The sequence below is a fragment of the Dreissena polymorpha genome, chromosome 10 (assembly GCF_020536995.1).
Source record: "Dreissena polymorpha isolate Duluth1 chromosome 10, UMN_Dpol_1.0, whole genome shotgun sequence".
In the NCBI taxonomy this organism is placed as follows: domain Eukaryota; kingdom Metazoa; phylum Mollusca; class Bivalvia; order Myida; family Dreissenidae; genus Dreissena; species Dreissena polymorpha.
Window position 1 is genome coordinate 19,724,728 of NC_068364.1, and position 18,124 is coordinate 19,742,851.

The 18,124-nt window shown below is 34.9% G+C and overlaps 1 protein-coding gene across 1 annotated transcript; it reads right to left on the reverse strand.

Moving 5' to 3' along the window:
- Positions 1–1,291: 1,291 nt before the first annotated feature.
- On the reverse strand, positions 1,292–16,310 carry LOC127848973 (calmodulin-beta-like). Its single transcript, XM_052381701.1, has 6 exons — positions 16,266–16,310; positions 8,443–8,503; positions 7,096–7,239; positions 4,749–4,890; positions 3,350–3,450; positions 1,292–1,631 (listed from the first exon to the last, which is right to left on the reverse strand). Exons 1-6 carry the CDS (start codon positions 16,308–16,310, stop codon positions 1,585–1,587), a joined length of 540 nt encoding a protein of 179 aa, XP_052237661.1. The 3' UTR covers positions 1,292–1,584.
- Positions 16,311–18,124: the final 1,814 nt, after the last annotated feature.

Consider the following 18,124-nt stretch of genomic DNA (forward strand, 5'->3'; position numbering starts at 1 on the left):
TTTCACACCACAGACACATGATATACATGAATCAAAAGAGAATTTCACGAAAACACATTTGGTTACATATGTCAATACATGAAAAGAAATGTTGCAGCTCTACTAATAATTTACATAGGTTCGTTAAAGCTTAACAAGCGATTAAAGACCTCAGATTCATCCGAATCAGAATCTGACGAGTCGCTAGACACCTAGTCAAATTCAAGTTCACTGTCAGTCTCATTTTCTACTTCATCAATATTGACCACATTGTATGTATGTATTTGCTCCTTGGACTTATTGTCCTTAAAAATGGGTCTCCTCATGCGAATCCCACCAGTGTTCCAGTTGTGAACCGCATCAGTTGGGTCAAAGTGCTCTACATCTGGAGCCTCGAGTTTGATGCACAAGAGATTATTCAGGGACTACCGGCTTTTGAGATTGATGCATTCGCCCGACGTAAAAATTACTCGCCCCGGGCGAACGGGCAACCGTTAATTTCCATCCCTGCAGATACGCGCATCATAACTTTTATATTACTGCGTGAATCAGTAAATTCGCATGAGAACTATTTAGAAAATAAAAATACCAACGATGAAGCAAACACAAAAAGTAATCTAACATATCCGAAAATCATAAATTCCAATACGAATCTATGTATGTATTTTAAGGACTAAAGGTTAATAACTACCTTTTTTAGATTAGTTTATTGATAATTAAACGATTGTGTTATCTAAAGAGAGCTTAATTAATATCATGTTAGATTTTTTCAACTTATATTTACAATGACTAGACACGATAGTGTATTCGTGTATTCGTAAATAAATTCCATAAGTATACTAAAATTTTGCTAGATTTGCCCTAAAATCTTTTTATTTATTACTAACACTAGTTTGCTGTAATATTCAAGCATATATCCCTTTCGAAACAACATCATTCCTCATCTGGGGCAAATTTTGTTCTACACGCATTTATATCATGTGACGAAATGCTATAACGGTAAAACTGTTGAATTAGGTAGCATCCGTCTAACTATTATGCCATTTTATCTTAAACTCATGTACATATCATTACTGTATCCGTTTAAGAAATACACCTTTAAGATTCACGTTGAGTTTTGTTTTTTGTTTTTATTTTGCCTGCGTTACATTTTAATTCAAACATGTCGATCTTTAATGTAATAAGCACGCCAAGAGAGATAACTCTTAGGCTGCGAATTCGGATATGCGATCTTATATGATTATTTATATCAGCAGTTCTAATCAAACATTACTTGAATTGTCATCGAATCTTTGTAGATTTGAAAATAGTGATGCTTTACATATTATTTAATCATACACACAAAATAAATAATCGTATTCGCGTTTAAAGAAAATAATAAGTCCTTGTTGCAGATCTCTTCTTTAATATGGTATGAAACGACCACATTTAAAATTCGCCAATATATAAGCAATATTTATATACTAGAATACATCTACATGCATTTGAAAAATGATCAGACATACATTGTATCTTACGACGTTAATACGCTACGTTTTGGGTGTGTGAATATTCTACTTAGAGGCGATGACACTTTGACAGCGTGGCACGTGCAGTGCACGAGTGTTATTCCGCCTGCCCTTTCATTTTCTTATTCCACAACGTCAAGAACTCTGAAAAACAATAACTTCTGTTTAAATCTATAAATTTGATATGAATTAAAATTCATTTTGAATCTATTGAACGAATTGTCGAAGGGATGAATAGCCCAAGCATGTGATAGTTTTATGGAATGTCTTAGCGTGAAATCCATAAGTAAATTTACATCACCAGGTTTTATTAATCTAAATCACCGTTTCAAAAAAGCAAAGTCATTTTTACTTCAGGATTCCGGGAGTCACTGGTTCGAGCCCTGCTACAGGCTACTTTTTTTTCCTTTTTTAAATTTTATTTTTGATTTTTTTCTGGAGCTTTTAAAATTTCATGTTTACATTTATCAATATAAAGCATTTAATGACAAACTTCAAAACATGCCAAAATCTGTGAAAAGGCCCCTTTAATAAGTGGTATTCATGAAGTTGCGGATACTTTGATTCCCGATATAGGGCACTTCGGATAACAGAGACTTTCAACAAATTGGGCACTCTGATAACCGAGTTTTATCTTCTTCCTGAAATGCATTTATGTATATTATGGCTATTCTTACCAAACATTTTGAAGTACGAATCAATTTGCATTGTCAAGCCCGACACATTGGGAATCTATGCATAACGTAATTACATTCACATGTAAAATAAATCCATGATTCGTTTTCAAAAATCTTATTATTATCAATGTATATGATTAATATTATAAGTGCAAATTTTAAATAAGATTAAAATGCTTATTTCTGAACTAATATTTTTCAAGTGACGACCGAAAATAATTGTCTAAATAATAAATAAACTTGTTTTTAAGTGGTAAATTGAGATTAAGAGAATTGAAAATACAACGGATCATGTGGATCAACACGACTGTGTTCAATTGAACTTATAGCAGGACTCTAGATAAGGGGAGCAAGGGGTCTTAAAGCGGCCAATACACCTCATGAAATCCTTCGTCAATGGTGCTAATTAAAATCGCATCATGAAGACGATACTAATGCGTAGCCACAATATTTAAAATAGATTAGAAAACTCCCTTTATATTAAGCTCTACTTATAGGAAGCACTTCCCTTTACACTTCCCTTTCCCTTTTATTATCATATTCCAAAGAGATAAGAACATGTTTCGGTAATTCGTTTTTACTTTAACATACATTTTTATTTATTTCCTGCTTACTATAGCAGTATTTCACAGCGAATTCTGCATTTCTGATTAACTAAATAGAGTGTGTGATATCTGGTAAAAAGTGTCGAGTTATCTGGAATCGAAGTGCCATTGTCTTTGAGATGATCGGTAAAAGAAGTGTCCATGAAAATTTGGCATCCGACTCTTAAACCATTTGAATTTTTTTAAGCACGCTATTCAACTAACATTTTACATGTTGTAACATTAATGGACATATTGATCTTTTATTTCGATTAGTTGGCACGTTCTTGATTTATTTCAAAGTATTTGTATTTTGTTGAAATACGTATTGATCATCGAATTCATGACGATTATCGATGAAATTTTATCTCTTTTTTATAATCCACTGTTTTTTTATCGACTTTCTTGCTCTGCAATACGAAGTACTATACCATTACTAGAACAAACAATAATACATGTCTGAAAACCAAATGAACAGAACATAAATGCAAAAAAGCTGAATAACTCAACTCTCGCGCATGGCTTTTGTTGTTATCTGGTATTGAAGTGCCATCTGTTATCAAAGTATCCGCATACCCGGCGTGATCAATGAATATGTTACCTTCAAAACTGATTTTCCCGTCGCCATTGGTGTCTGCCTCTGTGATCATCTCAGAGACGTCCATCTCGCTAAGTTTCTCGCCGAGAAGTTTCATTGCATATCTGGAAACAATTTGTGTACATGGTTTTATAGATGAAGGTATTTCCCGACCGGTACATATGAGTCACCACGTGCATTTAAAAGTTCATGATCACATTAATGAAGGATATAATATTGAAGAAAAAAATACTTATTATCAAATTGTAATCATTCGTCACACCTACTCCATCCCCGCCCTCACCCTTAAAAACAACAACATGCTATCGATATATTTTACCGACTGGATTCAATTGAGTCTTGTAACACCATATTCCCTTTGACACAACTATATGATCTAAATAATATTCTACCACGGCACGTGACTTGTTTTATATATACAAAGAAGGAAAACTACCGTGGGTTATTACCCCGATATACCAACGGATATAAGTATGACGTCACATGTCCGCACACTGTTCATGAATGAAGATGACGTCATTTGATTTAGATTGTTGTGGTGACGTCGCGTTTTCGCGGAAATTGGAGGACATTCGGTTAATATAATTCTCATTTATAACCGTTAAATCGCGGATAACTTATGAATGCACTCGTGTAAGAATCGAAATAATGTAAGTGTAAGCGTTGGTTATTGCGGTAATAACCAACGGTATGTCGTTCCGATGCTTGTTATCAAACCACTCGGGCTACGCCCTCGTGGTTTAATTCCTACGCATCGGAACTCCATACCATTGGTTATTACCGCAATAACCAACGATTACCCGTCGATTATTTCTTAAGTAAACACGTTTCTTTGCTACAACTATATTATCAACGCTATCGTATTTTCACTAACGTCTTTTCCAGTGCACGAAATACATTATATTTATAACAGTATCATTACTTGCGTCATTTTCTTAGCTACGATTATACTATCTATATAACCGTATTACAACATATAACCATTTATTTTCTACAGCTATATTATCTTGTTAACCGTATTCCAACATATGGCCAGTTATTTTCTTCTGTAACAGCTAAATTATCTATATAACCGTATTACAACATATAACCATTTATTTTCTACAGCTATATTATCTTGTTAACCGTATTCCAACATATGGCCAGTTATTTTCTTCTGTAACAGCTAAATTATCTATATAACCGTATTCCAACATATGACCAGTTATGTACTGCAGCTATATTATCTAAATAACCGTATTCTTATATATGCCCTTTTTATACTATACCTATATTATCGATAAAACCGTTTTATTACGTTTGCCCTTTATTTTGCTCTTATAATGGAATTCGCCTATAACCTCAATGTTACTTGAGCTCTGTGTTATAACTATCATAAATAAGTATATAACCACGATCATACTTCAACTCTTTTCTGTCAATGGAGCCGTTCCCATCTCTGTCAAAGACACGGAACGCTTCACGCGCCTGCGTGGAGATGTCCTGCTTTTTAAACTGTTGGCGAATATATTCCTTAAATTCTGTTATATCTATTTTGCCGTTCTCTGAAACACGTTTTAATAGTATAGTTACACGATGTTAAAAATTATGTTACTTACCATTACACATAGTTATACCTGTTACCTGTAACTGATGATAAAATTTCGAAATTGTACAAGCACATATTTTGATTATGAATAGTTGTTTGGATAGAACAAACATTCACAACGATGACAAACTTTAAATAACGCTATCACAGATTTGACCGTGTCTGTGTCTATAGATAATAGCATGTATTTATACTAGGGATGTCAACGAATATCCGAATATCCGAATATTCGGTCCCGGACCGAATATTCGGATACTGTTTTCCGAATCGAATAATCGGAAGAAAAATCAAAAATCGAGTAATTTCAAAGACTTTGTATTCGTAAAATTTGCTTCAAACATTGTCAAAAAAGTTGTTCCTCGTGTCATAATGTTTATTCCGGTAGGCGCGATAATGCGTCGCTATGGCGATGACAGTATACCGGTCATAAATCCCGCTTACAAAGCCAGACACTTTGTGTCAAAATTATGATAGGTGCAAATCGCGTCGGCAATCAAAACACCGACCTGCACTTGATCCAATGACTCGAATTACATTTAAAATTATCAAAGATTAAATGAGTAAAGGAAAAGCCAACTTTGTGTAAAAAACAAATAAGACCGTATGGCAATTAAAACACCGACCCGTCTTGATCTAATAACTCGAATTACATTTAAAATGATCAAAGATTAAATGAGTAAAGAAAGAGCCGACTTGGTGTGAAAAACAAAACAGATCGTATGGTTATAATCACGTTGTCCAATCAAAAAAGCTTTTAGAAAATAATTTACTCAACCTCTAATGAGTATTTGCGTATCGTATGGTCCAAACATTTATTAATTACTCAATATTCAATCAGGTATTATACTTAAAGAAATGTTTTTGGTATTGCACCCTCATTTAATTGAAAATATTATAATTGCTACACGCATAAAGTAAATATCTGTCCAAGCAAAATGACACCTACGCCTTCCGCTGCTTGGAAGTATTTCACGACATCATCTGATAAGAAGTCGCCGATCCAAGTGTCTTTTAAACGTGGCAACTTTAAAAGACTGACTGTTTAGTCTGTTAAACAGGTTCAAAGTGTGTTGTGGCTATGTACATAATTCGTTTAAGTTCAGCTTTAATTATCTGTAGATCTAACTGTTTTGTCATGTAATTATTTTGTCGTCATGTAATATTATGTTTCTCGTTCTATTGTTGATGTACGATATTAATAGTTTAAAATCAGTTTTTGTCATTCAATTTTAACAATAAAAAGTAATCAACAAGATCAGCTTCGAATTAGAGACGGCAACGCTGTGTCAATATTTAGTCACTTCCGGTGAACTTCCGGTAAAAACGAAAGTAGAATTCATGGAGTAATGGTACGGTAAACAAAGTTGACTTTTTTCCGACAGATGTTGACCGAATATCCGAATATTCGTTCGGAAGGGTGACCGAATATTCGAATACCGAAATCGGTATTCGTTGCCATCCCTAATTTATACATTGATAGTATCTTTAACATATTTTGTAAACATAAAAACATTACCGTATAATTATTCCCACTCTTCTTAAAAAAATTTAGATACACAAGCCAAACCAAATATTTACTTTAACCATATATTGACATGTTTTTTAAATACGACACATTTCTTACAACAGATGCACTCTTTTCCAGTGAAAAAATGTTGCATGTAATAGTTTGGGTTAAAATATACATGCAATATATAATTTACAGGAAATCTAACCATGTTTGAAACTGATTTGCAAATTAATGTCATATATTCACATAGCTTTACAATTTGAACCACTCACTTCGTCCTTTTCAATGTTTAAAATACCGAATTTTTGCTCTTGTTAAGTCCTATTATATGTTATTTTTGATAAATATAAGTCGAATTTTATCATATTTCAAATACAATTTTGGTAGAGGTGTTTATACGAAAATATAGAGTTTAATATGTATGACTAAAGCGAGCAATTTCCCTCGTATTATTCGTATATACGCCACTAGATGACTTTCGGCTGGTCATACAAGACGCGTTCTGTGAACACTGGTCTTGTGCGTAAAGTGTCGTCACAGATTAGCCAGTGCAGTTCTCACTGGCTTATCTGGTGATATGGACACTTTCCGCCGTTCCGACACTTTGCAGTAAGCCCTGTTTTCCCAGAACGCTGTTCATAAAGTTCATACTGTCTTTATCAATGGTCTTTGCCGCCAACATGGCCTCCTTGTAGGTGAAGGTCGTCCCCATGGATTTCAGTCCCATTCTTAACTCTTCAATAGAGATTGTTTTGTCGCCGTTTCGATCAAATACCTTGAACATTTCTTCAATTTCTGCAAGATACAGTAATATGCATGTATTAAAAGGAATTAAACAATTATAACCTGTTTATTAAAATATAAAGCTGTACACTTGAAGACTTTTCTATCGCAACACGTAATCAAACCAATATAGCTCCCTTATTTTAAAACGGATTTTGTTGAAATTTCGACATAGAATTATTCAACACAATCTAATACGTAATGTGAGTTAAGTTGAAATTGATTAACATTATAATATCAAATACTACAAATTAAAAAATTCACTACAAAGTAAAATTCTAAAAATCGTACAACGTAAAATAATAATGTGAAAAGTAAAACGCATCAACTTACATGTCTTAATGACCGACCTGATTGCAACATTACGCTCTTATATATTCATACGAGTCATAATGTTTTAAATAAATGATATGTTTTCCTGGTGTCAAAACCACCTAGAATGATGAAATTGAAATTAAATTTGAATTTTTTTCATTAACGATATAATTTCCATATAGTCGTAATATTGATTATCATTAACGACATCATTTCCAAACGGTCGGCAATATTGATTGTCATTAACGACATCATTTCCAAACGATCGGCAATATTGATTGTCAGTAACGACATCATTTCCAAACGGTCGGCAATACTGATTATCATTAACGCCATCATTACCAAACGGTCGGCAATATTGATAGTCATTAACGACATCATTTCCACATGGTTGGCAATAGTAATTATCATTAACGACATCATTTTATATGGTCGACAATGCTGATGTCATTAACGACATCAATTCCATATGGTCGACAATGCTGATGTCATTAACGACATCATTTCCATACTTAAGTTGGAGACATATATTTTTTACAAACTACCACGCGCGGGGCTACCCAAATCAAAACAATGTGAGGTTTTATCAAATTCGTTTCACACGCGAAAGCACGCACGACGGACACGCAATGGTATAAGAATGCTGGTCTAATGGTTCAAACCAATGAAACTAATCTTATATCGCTAATGATATCCCCGCTTTAAACCAATGAAACTAATCTTATATCGCTAATGATATCCCTGCTTCATAACTTATATCTCGATTTATAAACTGTGAGTTTGAATGTTAATTACAGTATAAACTTAAAGAAAGGATTAACATTAATTTGAATTAAAATACAGATATTTATTTTGAAGAACACAATTAACTCTTAAACGTGAGATATATATACGACTTACCTCTATCAAAATTACTATGGTCTTCCTCAGTTGCAACTTTGCTTGATCTTCTATTGCTCGACTTATGAAATAAAGTTACGTATATATTTATGTTTTATGCGTTTTTTACAAAAACTCTAAATTTACACTGTTACAATTATTTTAGGAGACTGATTGTTTATCGAATATGTATCTGAACAGTATGTGCTATGTACTCACTCAACAACTGAGTCGGTTTGATAAATCTTTAAGGATTTAAGAAAATGATTATATGAGGCGAAAGTGGCATAAAAACTATTGGAAACAAAATCCACAATCAGCGGAATTTCAGAGAAATAAAATGGCACGTGGTGATGGTAATTAATGTGAAATTAGTAGTAGGTGGTGGTGGTGGTGGTGGTGGTGGTGGTGGTGGTGGTGGTGGTGGTGGTGGTGGTGGTGGTGGTGGTGGTGGTGGTGGTGGTGGTGGTGGTGGTGGCGGTGGCGGTGGCGGTGGCGATGGCGGTGGCGGTGGCGGTGGTAGGAGTATTAGTAGAAATAATAGTCGAATTAAGTCAACGACTTAATTGTGAATTACGATTCATTAAACGTTCTTTCAACTTTTCCGAGGGTGCCAAATTCGTTTGCTATTTTTGCTTGTTTCTTAATTATTACCAAATGTTGGGTTTACTTTCATTTTCTACGAGGTTTAAAACACAGCATTAGTGACGAACTTACGTGTAATTGTATTATAAGTACGATTTACATGACAATAATCCATATGGCTATCCGTGGATTTGAACGTTTTGAAGCTAAGTGCAATTAGGATCCAATCACAACACAAACAATGGATTAAACACGCTTATCACAATAAATTAGCCATATGATAAGATTATTAAGCCTGCAATGCTTACAGCTCGTATTAGCGTTAATTTCAATTTGAAAAAAAAAAACTAATACCAATAGATTGCGTCGTCTAAATATAATTTTATTTTCGTTCTTAAATTAAACCGACAGGGGGCAAATATTTCACCTAGATGTGTTTAGTGGGTATTTTTTTAGATGTGGATTTAGAGAAGACAAGTTTTAAGTTATTGTACAACAAATAAATACAAACACAAACCGTTCAACTCAATGACATGGTCAGTTTTGAACCATAACTTGTCTTTTAAAGGGGTCTTATCACAGATTTTGGCATTTATTGAAGTTTGTCATTTAATGCTTTATAATGATACATGTAAACATTGGATCTAAAAAGTTCCATTAAAATATCAAGAATACATTTTTTTTAAAGTAACCCTTAACAGGGCGCGAACCACTGACCCCTGGAGTCCTGGAGTAAAATCTGCCATTAAGACCACTCGGCCATCCGTGCTTATACAATGGAGGTTGTATTTTTTACATTACATGTATATAAGCAATCCGCATAGATTCACAAAATATAGCGACAACAACATAACTATCCAAATTATTCAAACCTTTCGCGTTACAAAGCTTTATACTTTTGAGGTATACTTTTTACTTTTAAATCGTCAAAAGATGCTGTGATATAATGGCTATTGTAGAGCATGGTGATTGTTCAGTATTACTGTTTCCTCACAAATATCATAACTTAAAGGAAACTTTGAGAATCTGAAACAACTTTTTTTAATTATGTCAATTTACTAAAACGTGAAAAGGCCCCTTTAAGTACCCATTGAATGAAGTTTGGGAAAAAATACGATTGTTTTACCGAATACCGTTTTAAATATGACAAAAGCAATCGTAAACGGTTATAATGACAGAGCGGAAACCGCCTTTAGTGTTGTTGAACACAGAACCAAGTGTATGGCTCACCAATTTGGCATTGTTCTTGAAAACAAAAATAGGCTTAATGTATGTGCGTAATATGAAGTCCCAGATTAGCCAGTGAAGTCCGAAAAGGCTTATCTGGAACTATACTTTCCACCTTAACTGGATTTTCGCTAAATAGAGAGTGCCATACAAGTGGAAGACGTCGTCCTGATTTGCCTGTGCCACATGCATGAAGCCCTGTTTTCCCAGATCGCGGCACAATTATTCATGATTTATATAAGCCTTATCGCCCGAGCTCGCCCTAATAGAATTGCAGGACCAGTTCGCTATAATAAAATTGTAATATGTATTAAATCCTGGAGTCGCATACCATAGACTTTGATTTATGATTAATTAACCTAATCGTATCGACGCATTCATTAAACTAACGAATTCTTGCAAGTAAGCCTTCATTTTAGTATAACCGCGCTAAAAGCGGCTTAGTTATATACTATCTGTACTATTTCTTACAAACGTGCACTAAATAAATACACACAATGCTATAAGCACTTACCATTTTTATCTTCCTCGATTTCAACGTGTGATGCACAAAGTAAAACAAAGGGAATGTTTCAGAAAGACAATATTTAAATATGTTTAATATCAGCTTACAAAGCCTATTCCTATACTGGACTGCGCTTACTTTCACATCGATAAAATCCTATTTAAATGCCTTACAATTGAGCAGAATAATCGGTTAAGTCAATTACATGTTATAAAACCGACTGTTCTATCAATATTTTCAATGCCACTTTAAATAGGTTACGATCCACAAAGTTAAATGTTAATCCATTTCTGCGGATGATCGCAGTTCTCAAAGCACAGTTGAAACATCAGTTAATATGTGAGAGATTATAAATGTAGCGTACGTTGCATATTTACACAGCATTTTAACCCATTTATGCCTAGTGAACTCTCCCATCCTTCTAAATCGGATCAATTTATTTCCAAAATTAGGGATGTCTAGTATATCTATTTATATATTTATAATATTTCTTACAGAATTTCTTTTAAGCAAACAACGCAGACCAAGATGAGACGCCGCATCATGCGGCGTCTCATCTGGGTCTACGCTGTTTGCCAAGGCCTTTTTTCTAGACGCCAGGCATAAATGGGTTATTTAAATGTGATTCACATGAATAACATTAATTTCATTAGCACAGCATTATTTAGGAAGATAGTTTTCCCATCTTTGGAATTGTACGTTCATAGAAAGTCTCTTCTTCGCGAAAGTCGAGTCTAGGTGGAAAGTGTCGTTCTTGAATAGCCTGTACGTACTGTTCAGTGTCGTTCTTGAATAGCCTGTACGTACTGTTCAGTGTCGTTCTTGAATAGTATGTACGTACTGTTCATGCTAATCAGTGTCTACACTTTCGCCTGGTTTTCATTGAGCGAGGCCCAAATATGTTGTGTTATGTAACTCATAGGAGAGTATCTATAGGCTGTAAATATTTTGTAATATGCAGTATATAACGTGAATGATGGCGGTATTTCCCCTAAATATACACACCCATAAAATCGATGTATACACTGTTAACCGACGTTCACAAATATTTTGACATCGCATGTAGAAACCATCGTTCAAAAAGAAAACCTAAACATTATCCAAAATAATTTTCTTTAAAAGGAGCGATTGGTGGTTCAAATTTTATGATGGAATATTATTCCTGATTATATTATAAGAGACCTAAGACTTTCGGTAAAACGACTTCTAGGTAAGTTTAGTTTAAACCTATTGATTTTAGCTCGATTGCATTGAAAGCCTCAGGCTTATTGACACGCTCTCGAGTCCGTATCCTGGGCCTAGAACCAGTACTTGGTATCGTTGGGGAAGATCTAAAGAACGCTCCCACGGTGGGGATCGAACCTGTGACCACCTAGTCGCTAGGCTAGTAACTTCTAGGTTAGTTGTCTGATATTTGATTGGGCGGAGGCCACACGAAAACTCATCGGATCGAAACATTTAGTTTGTGTAGCCATTCAGTATAAGTGTTTGTATTACGAACAAACGGATCCTTATATACCGCATCATGTTTTCACAAGTGATATATTAATATCCTCATGACTAAGTGAATGTTACAGGCGATGGTAAATGTTACGAAATTCAATTTGATGTTTACTGTTAATCACATTACTATTTACAAAGACATATGTATTTTATAGGTCTTTGCAATTGAATATACTTAAGCCATTCATTTTAGCTGTGTAGTACCGCACCAACTACCAATAACAAAGTGCGTTCGCTTTAAGGTCAACACCAAAGCGCGATTACCATTCAACATTACCAACATAATGATGATAATGATTCTGATTATGACGATTCATGACATGTTTTATCAGTAAATATGCACAATTAACTACTTGTATTGTCTGGTAAGCAGTACAGATGTTGCTTAATCAAAATTTATGTTGATATCCTTTTAAATGAGATAAAAAAATAAATATTTTTTTTTTATTTGACATAATTGAACTAGTTTTTGCGCTCACGTGAACCATCCAAGATCATGATGGTGGGATAATAATTTGAAAAATAGAGAATTAACAATGTTTCACTAAAGCAATTCAAGAAAAACTTCCCCTCCCCTTGGCGGTCTGTTTGACGACGGACGGGAGCCATGTTCCAACTTGGACGACATATCATTAAACAAACGTTCTAACCAAGTTTCATAAAGGTTTGACTGAAGGAGACTTCTAAGAATTGTTAACAAGGATTCACTTATGCCATATCAAGAAAACTGCCCGACTGCCCTCTCTCCCCATTCCCTGGCGGCGCCATGTCATTATAGCCATAAAGGAAAACTGCCCCACACCCACCCACCCCGCCATGGCGGTGATGTTTATAAAAGATTTACAACCATTTTCGAACTTATCCGAAACGTGGACAAAGTTAATGTTTTGAAAGTAGTTCCTAATATTAGAAGAAATTAAAAAAAACTATCTTGTAAAAAGTCACACGCATAAACGCACGATTAAGGAAATATTTGACAAAATATTTCTGCATAATGCAGCGCAGTTTCACCAGATTTGTAATAAACTGATCATTTTTAAATTAAAGCATTATCAACTTTATGTTCATTTATAATTTAATTAATTTGTATAAGCATATTCTTTTTTCTGCATTAAACTACACGTATATAACGTCGTGTTGTTTATTCACAAAATTTTACAACTGAACTGTGTTGATGTGTAGACGTTAAAGAAACGCAAGCTCAACGTATGTTGTTGTTTTTTCACTGAAAAAGGCAAAAAGATGAACGGATGACAGACAGACGGTTGAACATTTGTAAAATAAGTTTCATTATCAGAGCATAGGCAACTGGTCATATATACCGTTTTTATTTATAGTCAGGTAGATAGACACTTTGACCCCCAAAAATTGCTACAAAAGGTATTTGATTCTGGTAGGGTAGCACGTACTTTATAACATATCAAACGTTTACCGAACCTCTGGAAAATTGCTTGGTTCAAGATGGCCGCCAAGATGGACTCCAAAACCTATTTATGATACAACTATGTAAATATCCACTCAAATTTGATGATTTTGGTGTATGTACCGGGATCAAAGAACACTAAGATCATCAGACATAGTGTAAGTTTATTATGATACACATTAATCCAAAACAGCCTAAAAAACGACACCACCACAATGAGAAGATTCACATGTCCATGACGTTTGACTCAAAGGTGATGTTTTTTAAGTAAAACGCCATAGTTTGTACGACAAAACACTTTGATTGAATTGTTGATACCAATAAACAGATGATTCGTCATGACATCCAATTTATGACATTCGGCTGTCCACTATCACCTGATACACAATCTGTATCCTCGCTGATTAACGTTGCGGGGCTATGACAGGATCATTCCGCTGTTGCTTTTACAATATCAACGTCTGTATCCCCTTGTGACACAATGGCATTACATCCCCTCTAAGTCAGAGCTGAGCTGATCAGAGCAATCATGCCTGCCTTGTTTTGTCACGGGAAAAATGTCCTCATTTTAGCATGATCATTCGTTTTTGTTGTTGAAACTCATACTCAGGTTCACGTTTTTTGTCCTCTTCTCTGGTGTGTGATATCGTTGATAGAAGGGCCGTCTTCGTAACCATCGAACACCACTGTTGTTTGTCCGTGAAATCTGCATAAGATTCGGCTATTGCGTTGTTTGTGTCGCCCTTTTTTATGGTAAACGATAAAAAAAGAGACACCATCAAGCACTTTACAATCTGTTTTAGGAATACAGTTCATTACAGCCTCGCTTGATATGTATACATCTTGATCTCTTATTTAATAAATGGTCTTAGGCTTGTATGCTTTACGAAGTATGTTCTTGGCTTATAATAGTGCAGGAGGATGGGGACTCAGTTCATACGACAATATGTCTGCAAGGGAAAGATCTCTAGATAATGACACTACCAGGAAACGCTCAAACAGAAGGACAAGATCAATAGCACAGTCTAAAGTTATCTTAAGAGTGGCGCTATACCCAAAGTTTTGGGATCTGTCTTTTTAAAACAAAGGTCTACTTTCCTATGATGTTTTTCACGACCTTGTTCCCAACATCCTGAAATGCATGAGCATTCACATTTGGTCCAGCCACTATCAAATTGACAATGTTTTTTTCAGAGTAGGATCAGCTATGTAGGTGAACAGGTTGTTATCTTTTTTTTTCATTTTCTCGAGATCAGAAGCATCTATTTTAATGAGTCAGTTGAGTCATTATGTTGTGCACTTTTAGTAAAGACCAGTTCTGTGAAATCCTGCATTGCATTGTTGTACTCGGATATTACAGGTTCAAATGTTTCTTCGGTGTACTCACTGCCGCGAGTGAGACAGCCTGTGTTCTTAAGAGACCTCATCAATGTTTGCTCAATGGCAAGATCACTGCTTAGCCCAGTACAGCACTGATTTCTCCTACGAACAACGTGGAAACCATAAACGAACTTTTGATAAACTTCTGAGTGCGTTTCATATAGGCTGCTTATTGGCTGAGATAGATAGAAGCAGATCGCAGGTAATTGAAGTACCCAGCTGCAGCAAAAACAGAAAGACGATTGGATACTGCCTGCAAATGCACCATTCAACAACCAGTACGACCCGCTTTACTTATCATCCTTGCTTTGCTTATCAGAAGCTGATACTTCAGCAATAATTGGCTTGTCTTAGTGGTTTATGCAAGTTCTTGTTTTGTTATTCTTTGTAGCCGTCTCGAGTTTGATCAAAATCATAGAACATGAACAATCTGCGTCGTCTCGCCCCTAAGAATTGAAGAAAACAACTCTGCCTGATCCAGCATTATATGAATCTCGGATCTATGATCTTCCTTTAATTAACTGGATGCGTAGGCACTTGTAAACACGAAAATGGCAACGCAACGCCCTCTGGTCAGCTTTTCCTGTTATACTGGGCACAATGGCATATTCCCCATTGATAGGCTCAAGTATGTTTTTGTGACCGGTTCCTTCAATGTGGGAATCCTATGGCCCCAGAAAGTCTTTGAGTGTATGAAAACACCCCAACATCAAAATCGAATTTTGAACAAGAACACAGGCTGATTAAATAAAGTAATTCTGACATATTTCACATTGTAATGAGCAGCATAACAATCTTCCTTTATGCACTAGTTAAAATTCTTAAGAACCAATGTTTAAAAAAGTCCGGGTTTAAATCCATAAAAGTTAAAATGGGGAACCCCACAAAGTCACGGGATCCTGCACTCTGATAATGGTGGTCTGTTTTTATATTTTGTTGTTTATGACGATTGCGCCTTAATAACGGAATGCAATGTTATACTAGGTGTAAATATTCAAAACAAAACATAAAACACTAGTTATTATAGAATTGCGAAACAAGAATAACACGTTTGAGCCAATAGTTATGCACTTGCGATATTGTATTAGCGGTCATTTGGACGCCATGTTGGATTTCTCTGTTACGTGAGACTAACATAATTTTGTATCACCTTCTTGTGTTCTTTTCCCCGCAAAATCTAAGTTAAGACACCAAAATAATGAAATTTGAGTAGATGCTCACATAGTTATCATCATTAATAGGTTTAGCGGCCATCTTGGACGCCATCTTCGAAAACACAACTTTCCGGTGGTCAGATTTGGGTAAACTTTTAATATGTTATAAAAGACATTTTACCATACCAGAATCAGTTAAAATATTTTTAATAGCAATTTTTTTCTGGGGGGTGGGTGGGGGGGGGGTAAGTGTCTTTTTTCCATATATTGACCCGAATATTATTTTCTAAGTAGCATAAACCTTGATTTCTCACATTTTAGAAAAAGCGCCATATGTTAGCTTATTGGCGTCCACGAGTGTCCATATTTGTCTTTCTGCAGAGATATTTGAATATTAAACCTACCGCATAGCGCCATATACTTGTTGAAACCACACAACCGAAAACAAGTGGGGTCACAACCAAGAAACGGTCAATGCGAATCATTGAAGATTTAACCCGGTTAAAGTGTAAATTAAAATTGAGCCGGATATCATCACGAGTCTTATTATATAGCAATTAAAGAAAACATTTGAATGTAATTTCCATTTGATTAATCAATGAGTATGTATCGACGAGAGCACCAGAACACAAACTTTTTGAGGCTGGATGAAATAAAAGGACAGATATCGTCTCGTCTTTTAAAGTCATAGCATTATATCATTTACAAAAATAATTCCAACATTTTATATCCAAGTTTACCTTTTTCTGTGATTTTCAAAACACGCAAGTTCGCCGTGGCGAAGCGGATATGGTGTCCGCCTAGGACCGGGAGGTGTGAGTTTGATCTTAATCGTGGGAGCGTTCTTTTGATCTCTCTCAAAGACACCAAATACTGGTTCTAGTCCCAGAAAACGAACTCGAGAGCGTTCCAAAAAAAGCTTTTGGCTTTTGATGCAACCGAGCAAAAATAAATAGGTTTAGAACTAAAACACACAAACAGTCGGCAGTTTTGATACCAATCGACAAGTAAGCGAAATTTATAAAACTAATGGAAAACTGTTTAAGGCGTTTTCAAGAGTGTACAGATTCGCTTAACCAAGCGACAGTTGTCGTCCTTGTTGCACTCTTTGGTATATCAATGCTATAGATTATAATGAGTGTGCCGCTCACCACTCCTTTGTTCAATGGCTATTGGCAGTCTACAATATGTTCAATTACACATCACGACATAGTTTAATCTATCACATAGGGGGCATATCAATTTAATGCTTACAATGTATTTATTGAGAAAACAACAACAACGAAAAAGCTAATAATGAGTACTTATTCCAGATTGTTGACCAAAATAAATATAATGTGTATGGTGACATAGAACTGTTAACAGATGAGCTACTATTGAGAAATAAGTTAAACTGATACATATTATTGTTTCAAATATACAACTGTTATTATATTATTTTCATTATTATTATGATGTTTTAATTGTCAATTGCATAATAGTGGCAATAATATTCAATTGCATACTAGTGGACATTAGTGATACGTTACATATATTGGGACTGCTATGATATTAAATATCATTCTTTACTCAATGATTTGGTTCCGAAGTCTTCCGCAATATCTGATACTCTCATAGTTTTGCATATACACTTTTTTTAGTTAAAATGTCAACATTGTGAGATCTGTTTACTATTATGTGCGTCGGATCTTTCGATATATCTCACTTATTCGAATTTTATCTCGGTTTCCAATTAGCAAAATTAGAGCCGTTTAAATGCGTTCTAACTCCGTAAGGTTAAAGTGAAATTAAGTCTTGGTTACAGATTTGTGGTACTTTATATGGCCTTTCAATGACGCCATACAAATGCGTTTGCAATCTAATCAAACACACATTAAATATAAATATAGCTCTATAGCGCAAACATCATCTATATACAACCTATTT